Source organism: Ranitomeya imitator, chromosome 8, assembly GCF_032444005.1.
Source record: "Ranitomeya imitator isolate aRanImi1 chromosome 8, aRanImi1.pri, whole genome shotgun sequence".
In the NCBI taxonomy this organism is placed as follows: Eukaryota; Metazoa; Chordata; class Amphibia; order Anura; family Dendrobatidae; genus Ranitomeya; species Ranitomeya imitator.
The window spans coordinates 141,614,138-141,629,443 of NC_091289.1; the positions used below are offsets into that span (position 1 = coordinate 141,614,138).

At 42.5% G+C, this 15,306-nt stretch overlaps 1 protein-coding gene across 2 annotated transcripts in view; it reads left to right on the plus strand.

Annotated features, from left to right (window-relative positions):
* The window catches only part of LOC138648011 (flavin-containing monooxygenase 5-like), a 59,819-nt gene that overhangs the window by 16,222 nt on the left and 28,291 nt on the right, over positions 1–15,306 (plus strand). For both annotated transcript variants that reach the window (XM_069737468.1, XM_069737467.1), the window contains exons 2-6: positions 4,324–4,464; positions 4,547–4,735; positions 6,255–6,417; positions 7,315–7,457; positions 9,721–9,920. In XM_069737468.1, the coding sequence (XP_069593569.1) occupies positions 4,333–4,464; positions 4,547–4,735; positions 6,255–6,417; positions 7,315–7,457; positions 9,721–9,920 (827 nt within the window). In that variant the 5' untranslated portion in view covers positions 4,324–4,332. The remainder of the gene's footprint in view (positions 1–4,323; positions 4,465–4,546; positions 4,736–6,254; positions 6,418–7,314; positions 7,458–9,720; positions 9,921–15,306) is intronic.

Sequence of the window (15,306 nt, forward strand, 5' to 3'; positions counted from 1 at the left end):
ATTAGAGGAGTGGCGGTACCTCTTAGAAGGGGCTTTACATCGTTTTATAATCTACAGCAATCACAAGAATCTGGCGTATATTCGTTCTGCGCAAAGACTTAATCCTCGGCAGGCCAGGTGGGCCTTGTTTTTCACCAGGTTTGACTTCGAACTTCGTTTCTTGCCAGGAAATAAAAACTCCAAAGCCGACGCTCTGTCTAGGTCATTCCAGGTGGTGGATTTGGAGGACGAGCCTGCACACATCATTGATCCTGCCAGAGTCATCACAGTTGCTCCAGTCTCTCTCACTTCGTTGCCTCCGGGTAAGACCTTTGTCACTGAAGGGAACAGGAGACGTGTCTTACTTTGGGGTCACGCCTCCAAACTGGCTGGACATGTTGGTTTCAAAAAAACCTTTCGTTTGATCTCTCGTTTTTACTGGTGGCCAACGTTGTCTAAGGATGTCCAAAGTTTTGTCGCCTCTTGTCCTTCCTGTGCCAAGAATAAGATTCCCAGGCAACTACCTTCTGGGCTTCTACATCCTTTGCCAGTAGCTTCCACTCCGTGGCAACATTTATCTATGGATTTCATCACTGATCTGCCTCATTCTTCTGGTTCCACCGTCATCTTCGTGGTCATGGACCGTTTCTCCAAGATGGCTCATTTCATCGCTCTCCCAGGTTTACCTTCTGCTCCCGAATTGGCAAAGATTTTTGTTCACCATATTTTTCGTCTTCATGGTCTTCCTTTACATATTGTTTCTGACCGAGGTGTTCAATTCACCGCCCGCTTCTGGAGATCCCTCTGCAAATCTATGAACATTTCGGTTGATTTTTCTTCGGTCTACCATCCACAGTCCAATGGCCAGGTGGAACGTACTAATCAGACCTTGGTAACTTATCTCCGTCATTTTTCCAATTCTCATCAGAATGATTGGTCTGACTTACTGCCATGGGCTGAGTTTTCTTACAATAACCATCCCAGCGAAGCCACTAACAAATCTCCATTTTTTATCGTCTATGGTCAACATCCTGGTCTTCCTCTTCCGGTTCCTCCTGTCTCTACTGTACCAGCGGCTGATCTTCTGTCCAGAGAGTTCTCCAGGGTCTGGCAGGAGACCAAGTCCGCCCTTGAGTTGGCTCAAGTTAGGATGAAGAGACATGCGGACAAAAGACGTCTTGATTCTCCTATATTCCATCCTGGGGACAAGGTTTGGGTTTCTTCTAAATTTATCCATCTCAAAATCCCTTCACATAAGCTGGGTCCTCGCTATATCGGTCCATTCGAAGTTTTGTCTCGTATTAATGACGTTTCTTACAAACTTAAGTTGCCTGCCTCTCTGCGTATTTCTAATTCTTTTCATGTGTCTCTCCTTAAACCTGTAGTTTTTAATCAGTATCATTCTTCTAACCTTTGTTCTCCTTCGCCTGTTTCCGAGGATGATGTCTTTGAAGTTAGGGACATTTTAGCCATGAAAAAACTTAGAGGGAGAACTTTGTTTTTGGTTGACTGGAAGGGTTTTGGTCCTGAGGAGAGGTCCTGGGAGCCTCGAGAGAACATTCGGGCTCCTCGTATTTTGTCCCGGTTTCTTTCTAGTCTTAAAAAGGAGGGGCGTAAAGATGGGGGTACTGTCATGCCGTTGCTGCCGCCGCCTCTCCCCACTGCAGCTCGCCGGGTGCGCGCGCGCGTCGCATTCAGCTCTGCGCGTGCGCACATCTGATTCCTCTGTTGGCGCTCTTTCCTGTCCTCTCCGTCATCCTGGAGGACTGTAACCCGGAAGTAGCTCCCATGCTGCTATGTAAACTGCTTCCTGCTGCTTCTCTGTGCCTGATGTTCATTTGTGTTTACAAGTGCTTCTGGCCACCTGTGGTCTCTGTGCGTTCCTAGCTCTCTGACTTTGGGTCTCCTCCGCCCTCTGCAGTGCCTGCCTGTTTCCTGTGTTCCTGCCTTGTTCCTTCAGTTCCTTTTCCTCTGCGGTACCTGCCCGGCTCCTATATCTTTTCCTTGCTCCCGTCAGCCTCGGTGTCTCCTTATTGTCCTGCCAGCCTCCGTGCCTCCGTAGCGTTCCCATCTTCTCCCTTGTCTCAGTAGTTCCTTTCTGTTCCCTCTTTCCCTTTGTGCCTGCTGTGTTCCCATCTGATCTCAGTGGACCCTCCAGCTTCCGTGGCGATATTCCCTCACGGGCCTGCCCCTAACTCTCCCTGTATAGGGGGCGGTCCACCTGGTCAGCTCGTCCGAGAGGGGTTCGTCATCACGGTCCAGTGGGTCCACTCTCCGTTTTTCACTGTTTGAATCTACATGCTCTATAGGACTGCACTCGGGTGACATCCGAGTGCAGCCAGATTCTTACAGCGTCACACCCAGGTCTTTTTCATTGACGGTTTTGCCCAGAGTTTTAGAATTAAGCACATAGTTATACATCTTATTACTTCTACCCAAGTGCATGAACTTACATTATCCCCATTAAAGCTCATTTGCCATTTATCAGCCCAAGCTTCTAGTTTACATAAATCCTCCTGTAATATAAAACTGTCCTCCTCTGTATTGATTACCCTGCAGAGTTTAGTGTTATCTGCAAATATTGAAATTCTACTCTGAATGCCCCCTACAAGGTCATTAATAAAAATGTTAAAAAGAAGAGGGCCCAATGCTGTCCCCTGTGGTACCCCACTGCTAACCGCTACCCAGTCCGAGTGTGCTCCATTAATAACCACCCTTTGTTTCCTATCCCTGAGCCAGCTCTTAACCCACTTACACATATTTTCCCCTATCCCCATTATTCTCATTTTATGTATCAACCTTTTGTGTGGCACCGTATCAAAAGCTTTTGAAAAGTCCATATACACTATGTCCACTGGATTCCCCTGGTCCAGTCCGGAACTTACCTCTTCATAGAAATTGATCAGATTAGTCTGACAGGAACGGTCCCTAGTAAACCCGTGCTGATACTGGGTCATGAGGTTATTCCTCTTCAGATACTCCAGTATAGCATCCCTTAGAATGCCCTCCAGGATTTTACCCACAGTAGAGGTTAAGCTTACTGGCCTATAATTTCCGAGTTCAGTTTTTGTCCCCTTTTTGAATATTGGCACCACATTTGCTATACGCCAGTCCTGTGGTACAGAACCTGTTATTATGGAGTCTTTAAAGATTAAAAATAATGGTCTATCGATGACTGTACTTAATTCCTGCAGTACTCGGGGGTGTATCCCATCCGGGCCCGGAGATTTGTCAATTTTAGTGATTTTTAGACGCCGCCGCACTTCCTGCTGGGTTAAGCAGGTGACATTTAATTGGGAATTTTTATCACTGATCATTTTGTCCGCCATGGGATTTTCTTGTGTAAGTACTGATGAAAAAAAGTCATTTAGCATATTGGCTTTTTCCTCATCCACCATTTCACCCAGACTATTTTTAAGGGGGCCAACACTATCATTTTTTAGTTTCTTACTATTTACGTAGTTAAATAATATTTTGAGATTATTTTTACTCTCTCTGGCAATGAGTCTCTCTATCTCAATCTTTGCTGCCTTGATTTGCTTTTTACAGACTTTATTTAATTTTCTGTATTTATTTAATGCCTCATCACTACCAACTTCCTTTAATTCTCTAAATGCTTTCTTTTTGTCACTTATTGCGCCCCTTACAGCTCTATTTAGCTATATTGGTGTCCTCCTATTCCTAGTATGTTTATTCCCATACGGTATATACTGTGCACAGGTCCTATCCAGGATGCTAATAATCGTCTCCCATTTTCTTTGTGTATTTTTGTGTCTCAGGATACCGTCCCAGTTTATTGCACCAAGATCCTCTCTCATCCGTTGGAAATTTGCCCTCCTGAAATTTAGTATCCTTGTAACCCCTCTATTACACATCTTATTAAAGGATACACAAAAACTTATTATTTTGTGATCACTATTTCCCAAGTGACCCCCAACCCTTACATTTGCTATGCGGTCTGGCCTGTTGGTTAATATTAGGTCTAGCAGTGCCCCCTTTCTTGTTGGGTCCTGAACCAGTTGTGAAAGGTAATTGTTTCTCATAGTTGTCAAAAACCGATTACCTTTGCTGGAACTGCAGGTTTCTGTTCCCCAATCTATTTCAGGGTAGTTGAAGTCCCCCATAATAATGACTTCCCCTTGAGTCGCAGCTTCATCTATTTGCTTTACGAGGATATTTTCCATTGCTTCCATTATTTTTGGAGACTTAGAACTAACCCCTATCAGTAATTTATTATTTTTTCCCCTTGTCCCCATGGACTAGTATATGTAATGCACTAATAGGTGATGTTAAATCTAGAAAACATTGTAGTCAATTAATGGTAGTTTTCCATTGATTTTGTAGGCCACCACCATGGGAAAAAAAGTTGCTGTGATCGGAGCTGGAGCCAGCGGTCTTGTAGCTATAAAGAGTTGCTTGGAGGAGGGTCTAGAACCCACCTGTTTTGAAAGAACTGAAGACATTGGTGGACTATGGAGATTCGATGTTGGTTACTAATATTATTTTAGTTATTCCTAACATAGTCCAGCAAAATGTATAATATCTTCTGTATTTCTCGTTTATTCAGGAAAACCCTGACGCGGGCAGAGCAAGTATATACAAATCTGTCATTATTAACACTTCCAAGGAGATGATGTGTTACAGCGATTTCCCTATTCCAGATGATTATCCAAATTATATGCACAATTCTAAGATTTTGCGGTATTTCAAACTTTATGCTGAACATTTCCACCTGATTCAATATATCCGCTTTAAGGTGAGATGTGGAGTCGTACGAACTAGCAAGACACCTTATGAGTGTTTTTTCAGTGTTTTTATTTAGAAAAAAAAGCTAGTATGTTCCTCATTACTTTGTAGACATAAAAAATTCATAAGCGCTTAAACAAATGCTCAAACACCAAAAAATAATTAAAAAAAACTTTAGGAAATGTAAACAAAACATTTTAAAATCTCTGACGTTTCCTGAACCGGTTTAAGCTTGAAAACCTCATGGTTTTTGCCCAATTGAAAAAAATGATTGTGTGAAAATACCCTAATTCAGTATTTAAGCAAAGTCGGCATGCTGTTTAGTCTGGGATTCAATGGTCAGAGAGGAACGCTCCTGGCATCGAGCACTCAGACCATAGATAACACATGAGTTTTTATCAGATAAGTATAGTCAAATATGGCTGTATAAATAAGCCTTACATGTGTATCTATGTCAACGCCTTGTTACACCTATGGCTATGGTCAAGGGTCGTAAAGTATCGAAGCACTCCATAATGTTGCATATTAACTACCACTGATATGGATGTTGGTTTATAGCAGATTACTTACTCACTAACTTCATTGTGCAGTTTCACATCAAATTTTTCCTTTATTTGGTGTCTCCGTCATGGATTTCTGTCTAAAACCCCGAAAAGCAGAACAGAACCTTAAGGAGTCATTAAGTATAATGAGACAACACAATTCAATGTCCTCAAATTTGGACTGTGATTTTTTTTCGGAGGTGTTCATTTTTGCCAGACACAATAGCTTAAAGCACAGAAGCGTAATGTGAAACTAGCCCTACAAGGTCCATATAGACTGCCATTGTGGACAGTAGACTCCATGGCTATACTAATTGTAAGGATTCGTGCACACGGCCAGTTTTCTTGTTCAAGTGCTATCTGTGGTTTTTATGGATAGCATTTGAATCTATGATATCCTATGGAGCTGGGAACATGGTCGGAATCTTTCCTCAGACTGAGTGATCATAAAAAAACAGACATGTCCAATTTTTATCCGAGTATCAGATCAAACTCGGCAATGCAAATCTATGGGTCTGTAAAAATAAAAAATAAAAAATTGGACAGCACGTGGATGACATCCGAGCATGATATAATTTTTATAGATTGACAGAATGGAGAAGGTGGAGAAACTTTTTTTTCTTTTCACATCAGAAAAAAACTGATGTCACTGATCAGAATAATTGGACCACTTTTTGTCAGAAGTGTAAATCGGTCATTTGAACCTTCCCTAACCATAGAATTCAAGATGCATTTACTCATATAGAGAAATATTTAAAATGAAGACATCCACTATCCAAAGGGATAAAACTTGTTTCAATGTTTCAAGGATCCTAGCTAGGATAGGTTAGGGATTGATAGGGGATGTTCTCTGGGTTCCAAGGTGGCTACAATGAGTTAATCTGCCCTGACTATGATGTTTAGTTACTGGGCTTGATCAGCACCCTGGGCAAAGGAAAACCTAGAGTTTGAAAGTGCATTACTTGAAATAATACCTTTTTATTTCAGACCTCAGTTTGTAGTGTCAAGAAGCGTCCAGACTTTGCGAAGAGTGGACAATGGGAGGTAATTACTGAGAAGGACGGTAAACAGGAGTCGGCCGTTTTTGATGCTGTTCTTGTATGCAGTGGTCATCACACAGAAGCACACATCCCTCTTCAAACCTTTCCAGGTGATTTCATTATTATTCATAGTCAGGACTGTTGTACAATAAACATTCTATATGTCTGTGTACGATAGAAAGGTTGTAGCTTTTATTAGAAAACTAAAAGCATTGTGTGACTTTGGATTGAGATATTTCATTTCAATACAAAAAAAACTTTGCAAATGATTATTGTACACTGATTATGATGTTTTTTCTTCCAACATGAATTATCCAATTAAGACATACCTTTAAAAACATTCCTCAGTCTTTTGTTATTTCTATGTTAGCTCTCTGACCGAGAAAGCTGTGATTAAAAATCATGGTTATTCCACAAAATATTGATTTCTGAACTCTTCCTGAGTTAAAACATTAGTATTGTTGTTTCAAAATGAGCATGAACTTGTTTTCTTTGCATTATTTGAGGTCTGAAAGCATTGTTTTTTTTATTTTGATCATTTCTCCTTTTCAGAAAAAAATCCAAAATGTATTGCTTGGAAATTCGGAGACATGTGGTCAGAAGTTTATAGACTAAAAGAACAATTTACATTGTACTCAAAACTATACATATAAACAGAAAAATCAGAGAAACTGAAAATTTTGCAGTGGTCTCTTAATTTTTGCTAGAGCAATATATATATATATATATATATATATACGTATATATATATATATATATATATATATATATAGAAATAAAAACTTTTCAAAGCTAAATAATCAGATACAAAATGAATTTCAGTTGACATTTTGAACAAATTGAAGTGTATTGTATGAAAGAGGCTACCATCTAATGAGTTATTCCTAAAAGTGACTCGGTCTGCTTCATTATATTTTTTCGGTAGGGGCGCATCACTAGCGTTGACATGTTTTCCACATTGTATTTGTAAAGCAGAAAATGAGACTGAAATGTGTTATTCACAACAGGAATTGAAAAGTTCAAAGGACAATACCTTCACAGCAGAGATTATAAAAATCCTGAACAATTTAAGGGAAAAAGAGTCATTGTCATTGGAATCGGAAACTCTGGTGGGGACATTGCTGTGGAACTGAGCAGGACGGCATCACAGGTTTGTCACAATTATAATGCTACATGGAGAATCGCACTGCTGGATTAAACCCTGTGACGGCCCCTAGGCAGCCGAAATCTTGGGGCCTTTCCTGTAAATTATTTTCTAATATGGTTTTAACAACTATTTTAATACACCAAGTACATTTCATAACACCGAACAAAAATTAAGTTAAACTACAAAAGCTAATTCACTAACTTGACCTTGGCTGTCAGCCTGAAAATACTCGTCTGTGTTCCCAAATCTTCTACTCATTATTATTCTATGATGATCTATAGTTGGCGAGAGCTTGTGGCCTCTTACCTCTCCTCCACTCCCACTCCCCGTTCTGGCCAAAGAAACAGTTGCCATGCCCAATCACATAGATGCCCATCCTCTACTGTTCCTAAATTCGCAAATATGCCCTTCAGCAGTGTTCCCCAACTCCGGTCCTCAAGAGCCACCAACAGGTCATGTTTTCAGGATTTCCTTAGTATTGCACAGGTGATAATTGCATCACCTGGACAGTCAAGAATTCAATAACCTGTGCAATACTAAGGAATTCCTCAAAACATGACCTGTTGGTGGCTCTTGAGGACCGGAGTTGGGGAACACTGCCCTACAGCATCCAAAACATAAGTTCATAATAATCACATCAGAGCTCCATTGCTCTAGTTGGCTTCCAATGTCAGCTGGTTGTGCTTGCATACGGTTTGCAAATTTCTTTCAATATCAAATCAATACTATTTTTAATCCATTGCCCATAGGCCAGTGCTTATTATGCCTAATTAGTAATCTAGCACTGGAGAATCCTACCACAAGCTAAACAGTCTGGCCGATACATTGAATAAGGTTTGTAACAGAGGCATGTATGGAAATCATGGGGCCCTATATAAAAAGTCCTAATTGGGTCCCATTAAAAGAAAAAGGAAAATAGGCATATCATTGCACATAGTTGCTGTCAAAGAAGGACATATCTCACAACTTTTAAAGACGGGCAGAAGGATATGTATTGTGGCATTTACACAGTTGTTTTGTCCTACTGAAGCCCCTTAGTGTTCTCACCTACTGCAATACCCCATTCATGACCCCCATAAATTATGATGTCAGCAAAAATGACCCCAAATATAATTATACCCCCGCAATTTAATCCTAGACAGCACCATCCACCCAGTATGAAACTCCCACAGTCATCCTGTAACCAAACACAATGTATGATGAACTACAGTCCTCCTTTACACAGTATGCTGATTTCACAGTCTCCCTACTCAGTATAACGGCCCCCCATAGCTCAATGTACAGTATGACGGTGCCACAGTTATTTGTATCCGAATTGTTGGGTGTTGTTGGTTAGTGTTTGCTAAAACAAACATTTTTGTGATTAGACAATTAAAAAAAACCGTATTCCACTGATATTGACAACTTCACCATTTCTTGTTTATGGCTTATTACCAAGGGGACCTGCCACGGCTGTAGCCAAACATGCGCAGTGCTTACAAACCTTTTTTTATTGAGCTAGTAAGCACTGCTCTGAAACTGGCAGGATCACTGGAGTAAACTGTTAGCTCCCTAAGTGGCCAGCTTCCATACCACTGCACTACTGATGCTGCAGAGGCAAAGCTGCCTCATATATCAGCATCGAGAGAGCACGCAACTGGTGGGAAATATGAATTAAAGGGGTGATCCGAGATGGGTTTTTTCCCTATTGGGCTAAGAACTTACCGGCATGTCGACAGAGCAGCACCTACTCTTCCGGTCTGCAATGTCAATGGAGCGTTACTGCTGGCGTCGTGCTGATTGACAGCTGGCTCCCCGCAGTTACAAAGCGAAGAGTCAGCTGTCAATCAGCATGACATCAGCAGTCACCGTCAACCACAACAAAAAGACCGAAGTAAAGAAGCTGCTGTTTATGTGACGTAACCGGAAGGGGAATTGCAAGCAGAAGCATCCGATAACCCTTCTGAACTGGGATTGACCATCACAGGGCAGAACAAACACGTAGTTAGCAACTATTTAATTTTTCGGTCTTGGACAAATAGGAAAAAAATACCTAAGCCCTGGACAACCCCTTAAAGCTGGAGGATCCACTCCTCAGCAATCAGAAACTCTGAAGGCTGGGGAGCAGTGCACTTCTAAACTGAGCAGACACAAATCCTTTAATTCATCACCGCTGCCTATATAAAAAAGTTGCACAGCTCTCGATTATTCTGTAATTCATCTCTAGTTACATAAGCCAGAAGACATATTTAGATATACAGTACATTTTCTATTTTTCTGCTTACAGGTGTTTCTCAGTACCAGGAGAGGATCGTGGATAATAAACCGAGTGTCAGATTATGGCTATCCTGTGGACATGTTGCATCATACACGCTTTTTTAATGCACTGCAACATTCTGCACCCAACTTCCTCGTGAATCATTTTGCAGAATCTAAGTTAAATCAACGTTTTGACCATGCGAATTATGGCCTGAAACCAAAACACAGGTAAGTCACACTACCGAACATATAATGAAAGCGAATGCAACTTTTTATGGTGTCCACTGATAACTTTAAGGCTATGTTCCCACTATGAGTATTTGATGAGTTAGTAGTAAAGTAAATTAGGTTGCCTTTTTATCACATTTTTGTCTCTTTTTGGTGTGTCATGTTGTAGATAAAGCTGCTTTGCTTTTTAATGCTTCCTGGTATTTGGCTTTGATAAGCCTTTACTGTTGCAGTCATGTGCAAAATACATGTATTTTTACCTGCAGATTTTAAGCATTTAATGCAATTATGTGGGAAAATTTGAATATAAAATTTGAAATTGTTGTGAATTTCAAAACCTCACCGCAAGATCGGTTCACGCAGTATAAGAAAAGCAGTGGGCGTGAGATTTCTATAAATCCCATTCACTTTTCTGGAATTGTATGATGCTGTGGTTTTTTGTGTAGCAAAAACTCACCAAAAACTTATCATGGGAACTTAACCTAAAATCGACTCATTAAAGAAAGAAAAGTGCAGTAGAAAGCTCCTGCTTCACTTCTGCCATTACTGTACATACTTACACCTCTATTAACCTTAGCAATTGGCTAACGGGAGCTGTCAAAGAATAAAGTTATGAGTCTCCCATATACATGATGGGAACGCTGGCTGCCTCTTCCTGCCCCCTCAGTAGTGGTTGTGTAAGGATGTGGAGATGTTGCCCACGTTCCCCCTTGAAGGCATGTATATTGGTGCAATGCATTATGACGTTTCAATGCTTAATAAGTTGTATTGGTAGTGATAGGATGTTTTCTGCCCAGCACTGGGTAGCCTACATGGTTATACATTAGATAGGACTGCTCTATAAGTCTATACCTTGACGATTGGTGGAGCAGCTTAGTATACATTTTTTTGCAAAAAAATGTGTCAACTAAATACCCTGTTTTTTCCATCTTTTGACTAGCACTTGCTTAGTACTGTGATTTTTTTTACAACAGAGTATTTTTGACCTCACTGTGCTCTTTTGTGTTTTTACATTTTTTGGTGGTGTGAACAGGTTCCTACAGACTTGTTCGGTGTGCAAGTGGCCCATGTGTTTCTGGTTCTATAATTGTTCTCTTGTTTCTACAAGACTGGGGAGTCCACCACTCCTCTGTGGGTCATTTGCATTTAAGCTGTTCCATCCTGCATGTCCACATGGATATTCCTTCTCTGAACCCTGCTTATACAGGTACTATACAGATGATCAGGTTTTAAATACATCAGATAGGGATTATATACATTAGATAGGACTGCTCTATAAGGGTATACCTTGACGATTGGTGGAGCAGCTTAGTATACATTTTTTTTTGCGAAAAAACGTATCAACTAAATACCCTGTTTTTTCCATCTTTTGACAAGCACTTGCTTATTACTGTGATTTTTTTACAACCGAGTATTTTTGACCTCACTGTGCTCTTTTGTGTCTTTAAGTTTTTTGGTGGTGTGAACAGGTTCCTACAGACTTTTATGGTTAACAGCTGGGACTAGCCCAGGGAGAGGGGCTTATTGTGGGTGCAATGGGGAGTTTTCTGTCAGGAAGTCAGATAGAGCCTGGCTCGAAGCTAGATCAGACCTTTGGTCTTTTTAATCCGCAGAGCCACCTGAATTGGATGTCCCTAACATGAGCGGAGACCAAAGCAATGGATAACGTGATCCAGAGTTCGGACAAGGAAAAGTTTTAGAAGCAGAGAGTCATTCTCCGGAGACGAGGTCTGGGGCAGGAAGTTTAGCGGTATGGTACAGTGTTATCTGAAAGTCAAATGATGGAGCAGCGTTAAGAAGAAAAGCGGGCCAAAGAGAGAGAATGCAACATGTGGTAGTTCTAAGGCTTTGGCAAGCAGAGATGTTAAGTAACCACCGTAGGGGCACAAGAAGCTCTCCTAAGGGGAAAAGGATGCAGTACCGCAGATTGAACATTAGGATTCTCGCTTACTGGTTAGTGGTGCAGTTGTTGGAGACTAGAGATGCTCCAAAAGTGTTCTGCTGGGTGGTGATGAAGCTAGAGAGAGAGGCTAATGGAGATAGAGAGCAGAGTGAGCTCAGGAAGGAGGGAAATGTGTATGAAAATGTCATATTTTCTAAGAGAAAAGTCCGCAAAGTTTGCACCTGTATATACTTCTCCCTGCATTATTGTTCAGTAAAAGACAATTTACTTTTCAGTGATGGTCTCCCTCCTTAAACACTACAACATTATTTTTAATGGCACCTGTAGTGTGGCTAATGGTCACATAATCGATGGGCGGTATGTGTGACGCCCGCCAGGGCTGTGGGGTACTTGGAACCGGGCGGATGATTCTTAAAGGGGTGGTCACGGCAGCAGTGACCCGGTCTGTGGCCCTGGGCGCAATAAAAGTTATGAGGGAATGTTTGTAGGGGATTTCACTTGACGCCACCTGTGGTGTTTGACAATGGGTAGCTGACGGTGTTTAAGGGGGCCGATGGTGCCGCAGCTGAGATGGTTCTGCTCCCCACAGGTGGAGCAAGGTCCCAGGGCTACGAGTACAATCTATCAGGGATCGTGGATGTTGGGGTATAGGACTGAGGATGTGGGAAAAGGACTTGAGGACACAAAGACTGTACTTTCTTATACCATTAATGGCAGATGCAGTCTGGGGCACTAGTGACAGGTGGTCATGGAGATCCGGGCAGCCTGGAAGCATTTCAGGGTCCACCTAGCCAGGTGGATTTGGAGGCCTTCCCCTTTGCACTGCTCCCTAGGTCCTCGGTGCCTTAAGCTCCCCACAAGTTCCAGTTACAGTCTGTCCATGAAATGGAACATTTCCCCGCATGGCAGGCAGCTTGAGCCTGTTCCAGGTGTCACTCCCTTGTTGTGATTCCGGGCTCTCGTATGCTGCTGTTCCTCAGGGTGTAAGCTGGGGCCAGGAGATCTGAAATCTCCTGCCCTCCAGTTTTAGTTGTCGGGCCTGCATTTCCCACTCAACCACGGACTCCAGTGTCTAACTAACACTCACTCTCTCTCTCTTAACCCCGCCTCCAGGCCAGAATTTATAGGGAAGCTCCCTTAAAACAGGAGCTCCCCCTTCTTGTCTGGAGTCTGGAAAGGTGTTGTATGCTGAAGTTACCTGGTAAGGGGACCCTTCTTTGCTCACAGGCATGACATCACCCCCCGAGAGGAAGGCAATACCACTGTGGCAACCGCAATCATGGGGTGCCACATATGTGTCCCAGAGATGGCTTGCCTCTGTGATGTAACCCGAAGTATTTTCTCTAGCGCAAGAAAGCACTAACGCTACTTTCACACTAGCGTCGGTGTCGGCTCATCGCAGTGCGTTGGGCCGACGTACCGACGCATCCTGTGACAACGCAGCACAACGGGGGCAGCGGATGCATTATTACAATGCATCTGCTGCCTCATTGTGAGTTGCGGGGAGGAGGGGGCGGACACGATGCACAAAAAAATGTAACGTTTTTTTGCTCCGGCGGTCCGCCACAACACGACGCAACCGTCGCACGACGGTTGTGACGTGTGGCAATGCGTCGCTAATGTTAGTCTATGGGGAAAAAAACGCATCCTGCAGCCAACTTTGCAGGATGTGTTTTTTCACCAAAACGACGCATTGCGACGTGCGTCGTACGACGCTAGTGTGAAAGTAGCCTAAGAGGTTTGTTTGTTGCACCTGGATCCATGTTGTGGGTAGCTGTGAGAGATGGGTGGGTCTGGCTACCCACATACCTCACCTGTGGGTGTGGTTACAGCCTATGTAAAGGAGGCTGTTGGCACATTGTCTGTGTGTTGGTAGGGAGAAGGCCTCCTGTGTGTGTGGCTCCAGACCGAGCCTGAATGCTGGACATTACTCCAGCCTGTGTGCTCACAGGCCTGGCGCAGCAGAGCCCTGCTATAAACATTTGTACTTTGTTATGCTTTATCTAAATGCTGTTTACTTTTTGTTTTTGCTTCTGGCTTTATGAAGCAATAAACCCACATGAACTTTTAAAGGAACAAGCCTCCTGTTTTCCTCCCATCGCGCCCAAGTGAGTACAACCCTTACACACCCAAAAGCAAAAAATCATTTTTTAGCCCCAAATAAATACATTTAAGGTAAAACATTTTTTTCCCTGAACGTGGACAACGTTTTTCAGCACCGATGTAAGGCTATGTGCACACGTTGCAGATTTGACTGTGGAATTTTCTGTGCAGATTCTGCATTTCTTGGCAGAAAAAGCAGGTCAGAATCTGTGCCTTTTTTTTGGTTTGTGCACACGTTTCAGATTTTTGTGAAGATTTCTTCCTTTTTTACCCCTGCAGATTTCTATTATGGAATGGGTGCAGAAACGCCGCAGATCTGCACAAAGAATTGACATGGTCCTTTTTTGAATCTGCTGCGTTTTCCGTGCAGATTTTGCTGCACCATTAGCACAGCATTTTTTTGCCATTGATTTACATTGTACTGTAAATCACTTGCAGATCTGCAGCGTTTCTGCGCGGAAAAAAAAGCTGCAGATCTGCAGGAAATCTGCAACGTGTGCACAAACTGTTTGCATGTGATAAGAACTATACAACATACAGCCGTATCTATACTGCTAAGCACTGCTAGTTACAGAACGTCACCGCTGTGCTCTGCTTTACGGCCGGCACTGACAGTCAGTGCAGGGAAGCTGACGGCGGGGGACGTGACAGACATCAGAATGTGAGTATGTACTGTTTTTTTTTTTTTTTTTTACTTTTACAGTGGTAACCAGGGTAAATATTGGGTTACTAAGCGCGGCCCTGCACTTAGTAACCCTGTTACCCTTGTTTACCCTGGTTACCCGGGGACTTCGGCATCGTTGAAGACAGTTTCAACGATGCCGAAGTCGTTCCCCTGATCGTTGGTGGCTGGAGAGAGCTGTCTGTGTGACAGCTCCCCAGCGACCACACAACGACTTACCAACGATCACGGCCAGGTCGTATCACTGGTCGTGATCGTTGGTAAGTCGTTTAGTGTAACGGTACCTTAAGTCAGAGGCTTCTGACTGGGGGTCTAAGGCTCGTTAAAGGGAACCTGTCACATGAAAATACGTTATAAACCTGCTGATATGGGGTTAATCTGCAGGTTAATAGCATTCGAACCCACCTGCCCCAGTACTTAGACCCCCACTGCTGGTAGGAAATTAACTTTATTCCTCTCGGCAGCATTTGGGTTCCAGTCACAAGGGTAACAGTCAGTCAATATTGACTTTTAGGTTTGCTATCCCTAATAGGTGGCACTAGAGTTCCTGTCCTCTTCCTCTCTGAAGAGGCAATTTGACTATGTACTGTATCTACTGTGTTATTAGCTGCCCATAGGGCTGTTATTTGCTATAGAGAATATTGCAAGATTACTGTTTTCTTTTTATTATAAAGATTGTAATACAAAAAAAAAAGCCA